This window comes from Sinocyclocheilus anshuiensis, unplaced genomic scaffold (assembly GCF_001515605.1).
Source record: "Sinocyclocheilus anshuiensis isolate Anshui unplaced genomic scaffold, SAMN03320099.WGS_v1.1 scaffold1931, whole genome shotgun sequence".
Taxonomy (NCBI): domain Eukaryota; kingdom Metazoa; phylum Chordata; class Actinopteri; order Cypriniformes; family Cyprinidae; genus Sinocyclocheilus; species Sinocyclocheilus anshuiensis.
In genome coordinates this window covers 292,755-296,958 of record NW_015548329.1, presented here as the reverse complement: position 1 = coordinate 296,958, position 4,204 = coordinate 292,755, and the positions used below count along the sequence as shown (strand labels likewise).

The following is a 4,204-nucleotide window of genomic DNA, read 5'->3' as shown; positions in this document are numbered from 1 at the left end:
TATATATATATTTCAAATAGAATAGTAAAATAAATGGTTTGTGAGGAAATAAAATTATAATTGAATGTCATCACAGGTACAGTATGTAATACTGCAGTTTTTTTTACCACAGACGTTATTGTCAAAGAGAGAGATACTTGATTTAGGGACGGCTTCTCATTCACTCTAGACTTGAAGCTGTACCAGGAGACAAGTGGTTGGCGGGGAGGTCTTCCTAGATTTTACTGGGCTGTTTTAAAGAGATTGTGTACTGCAGAATTTATGTGAATAACCCTCTGAGGCCTGGTATTTGGAAATGAAGGATGGTTTTAGTGCTGAGGCCTGAAATGCAAATTGCCCTTTGAAGAGGCATCTGGGGTATTTCATTACTATGGCAAAGATAAACAGTCCTCTCCCTCTCACTGTATCAAGTGACCTGAACCTCAGCAGAGTCCTTCGAAATGTCACATGAAGTGGTGGTTTAGCCGGGTTTTGTGTCCATTTTTTGTCTCACATCAGTTGTAATAATACTGGGGTGCATCAAAGATCAAGGTTGTAATTAAAAGTCTGAAGTGCTGTCGCTGGTGCTGTTATTACTCCATGCAATCAGTTCCAGTGTAGGGATGCAGCGATTAACCGGTTTCGCGATTAACCGCGCTTTAAAACGTCACGGTTAATTAATCGTAAAGGTTCCGCTAAACCGAGGTCCAAAAGAAATGTAAAGAATGTACAAACTGAAAACATTAAATACTTTTGCGATCTATTTCCATTTGTTATTTTCAAAAGAGAAATACTGTCATGGATGTTTACAGAGCAGAGGTCACCTTTTTTAATTCCAATGGGAGAGATGGACTTTTGTTTGTCTTTTTTATTATTATTTTTTGCTGTATTGTTGGTTACTGTGTTATTTCTGTTTCAAAAGCCAGCAATAAATAACACTTTAATGTCTAAAGAGTGTTCATGTGATTTTATACATTAGTAATGTTGGGAAATTAATAAATGCATAATAATCGTCATAATCGTAAAACCGTGATTATTCCTCAGACAATAATCGTACCAACAAAATCTATAATCGTTTCATCCCTATTCCAGTGTTACTCTAATTGTGTGCTTAATTTAACACAATGAGGCATGTTAAAAAGTCTTCACCAACTGCACTTACCTGCCATTCCTGCTTTGGTTTATGGTTATAGATCACGTATAGTCTCATTTTATCTACTTGATACTTTTCATCTTCAAAGAACTGAAACAAAAAATGAATAGTTTTAATTTCAGATTGTTTCAGAAAATATCACACTGTCATGGTAGATTTGCAGCATGTTTACATTCAGCATGGTTAAATTATCATTTAGTCACTTAGGCCCGGTTTCACAGACAGGGCTTAGACTAAGCCAGGATTAGACCATAGTTCAATTAGGACATTTAAGTCATTTTTATAAACATGCTTATAAAAAAGCATTACTGGTGTGCTTTTTGAGACAAAACAAAGGCACTGATATTTTTTAAGATCAGTCAGTGCAAGTTTCTTTCAGTTGAAACAGCTCAGACTTACATTTTAGTCTAGGACTAGGCTTAAGCCTTGTCTGTGAAACCGGGGGCACGTGTTACTTAGTCACATTTTTACATATACATTTTCAGTTGGATCGACATCAGAACATTGAGCGGGCTATTGCAGCATGTTCCTGGGCCACTCATTTGCATTTTTATTTGCATCTGCTAGGCCTACTGTTTAAGATGCACAATATCAATGCTGATTAAAAGCTGTCTAAATCAGAGTTTTATACCCCAGACTTCAGATCAGTCACAACCACTAACTTTGTACATGGATGTTTCTATTTAATAGCTTCTTTTGTTACACCATCACCACCATACAGACAAGTGTTCTGGAGGGCTGTTGATATGGTTTACTGGTGGACCTTGACTGCAGTCTCCATGGCTTACAACTCATTATTGGCTTCTCTATGGCTTCCCTACCAAGTCTTTATCTTCTGTTTGAAGAAATTTGATTGACAACCTGTTGTAAGCACAATCTTCAAGGAATGCTCTTTGAGCCTTCAGAGTGTCCTTCAGTGTCTTTCATAATAATAATCCCTTATAACTGAATTATCCAGAAAAGTAGATTCATATTTTATTGACACCTGAAACTTGCAAGAAACTTGAAAGGAAAAACTTGCACAAAATCCAACTTGATGGCTAAATGACAACATTTAATGGCTTCATCCTTGAGTTTTTAACCTTGTTCAATTTTTACCATGGTACAAAACCTGTTCAGAGCCATAGAATATTTCCTGACAACCAGAAGACAAATAACACCAAGTTTCCACTGTTTCACTGTGTTCCTTTTGAAGATTTGTCTTTTGGAAGGGTTAAAGTCACTTATCAATATTTTAATGTAAATATTTAATGAGATGTTAATGTGGTTTACAGGATATTGAAATGATTCTGCTGGCAAATTATAGGCCTCAAGCATAATTTCTCTCTCATCTTTTACTGTGAGATCTCAACCTGTTTTTTTTCTCTATGGCTGCATCGGTGTAGAACATTAGAGTCAGAGTTATGGTAATGTGTAATGACATAACACCCTCATGTTTTTACACAGCACATTATCATCTTGAAAATTGAAAATTTTCACAGATTTTTTTTTTTCATTAAATTGGGAAATGGATGGGTTCTGTGTGGAGTGTGGGGTACATTTGCCATGTTTTGACGTTAGACTAACTTTTAAACCTATCAGACAGAGACACCGGATTAAACACAAACCACTCCAAGCCCTAAAGCTGAGCTCTGAAAGGTTTTCTGACAAAATTATAGGGTTGGATAGGTGAAAATGTAAATGTCTCTACATTAAATTGGTTCTCAACTGCAGTGACCATAATATCATATTGTATCATCTGACCTTCTAAACTTTATTTTTCTCCCTCTAGCCTAAAAAATCAGCTGTGTGTCCAGTGAACCAATAGGAAAAACAAGATGATTGGATTGATGTCAGACAAGCTGTGATCAGCTTGCCCAGGATGTTCTGCCTCTATTCTGTCCTCCCTTTCTCTCCTTCTTTTACTCTGTTGTCTTACTCTCAACTTGACTGCAAAAGAAGATTGAAGATCCTCTTAAAGTCAGCCTTTAGTCATCCCGAACCCTTCCTCTTCCTCCTAGCCTCCTCTACAGCAGCTCTGAATCTCTGGAAGAGAGGTGACTTCATCCAGTGACACCCATCTGGTACTTATTCTGTTATCACACCAGAGGTTTATATAGCTAATCTCAGTCAGTTGTTGTGTGCATGACTGAATACTGTATTTGTTGTCACTTTCTCAGCTAAGCAATATTTGTCCAAAATCTGCCAAATTAATAATAAAAAAATAACATAAAACTCTATAGAATGCACTCTATAGAAATTTGTCCACATTAATTGTTTTATTTCTCTCATTTTTAATGCACTATTTGTTGTTTGTGTGCAAACAATACACATTATACAAATACCTATGTGTTTTTGGCCCGAAAATATGGGCATTTGGGGCAGGGTTCTATGGAAACAAAATTTATTAAATGTGTTTGTTGTATGTATGTGTGATCTGTAGATAGCTGTTTGATGAATGGGCATTTGAGAATATTTGTAAGCTAATGTGAGCCTATTCAAATTTCTGGTCTGGTTTTTATTACATTTTTGACGTTTTGAACAGAATGAAGTTATAAATGTCTTCAGAAGAAGATCGGAAAACAAAGATCAAGCAGCTAATCCTTCATACAGTTGTCCATGAGTTATTTGACATGCCTGTTTCCTTTTACATGTCACAGCGAAAATTAGAAGGTGTACAAATTTACTGTAATAATTGTTTTTTTTTTTAATATTCTAACAATACTTAAAAAATTAAAAAATATGATTATTATTTAAAAAGGTATTTTAAAAGATAATATAGTTATTCAATGGTCATTATTCGTTTACACTACCTGTAGTTATATTTGTTAAAAAAGTACCAATTCGAAGGTTTACTTTAAAATTGAATTTATGAATTTATGACTTTTGATTGCATAGCTCTTTGAAATACTTAATTCTGATTGGTCAATTTTTGCATTCCAATGTCAAATATTTCTGCATATTGCCCATTGCCTATGACAACAATGTATAACTGATCACTCATCCAGGTTTTCTTTGCTCTGTGTTCATGGTCTATTTCTCTGTTGTCTCTACAAGTGAGCGAATAGAGTCATTTAAACCCAGATCAACTCA

The 4,204-nt window shown here is 35.2% G+C and overlaps 1 protein-coding gene across 1 annotated transcript in view; it reads left to right on the top strand.

Moving 5' to 3' along the window:
• Positions 1–3,313, top strand: part of zmat4a (zinc finger, matrin-type 4a) — an 86,965-nt gene extending 83,652 nt beyond the window's left edge. Inside the window, exon 7 of the mRNA XM_016444384.1 lies at positions 2,904–3,313. Coding sequence (XP_016299870.1) covers positions 2,904–2,931 — 28 coding nt within the window. The 3' untranslated portion in view covers positions 2,932–3,313. The remainder of the gene's footprint in view (positions 1–2,903) is intronic.
• Positions 3,314–4,204: the final 891 nt, after the last annotated feature.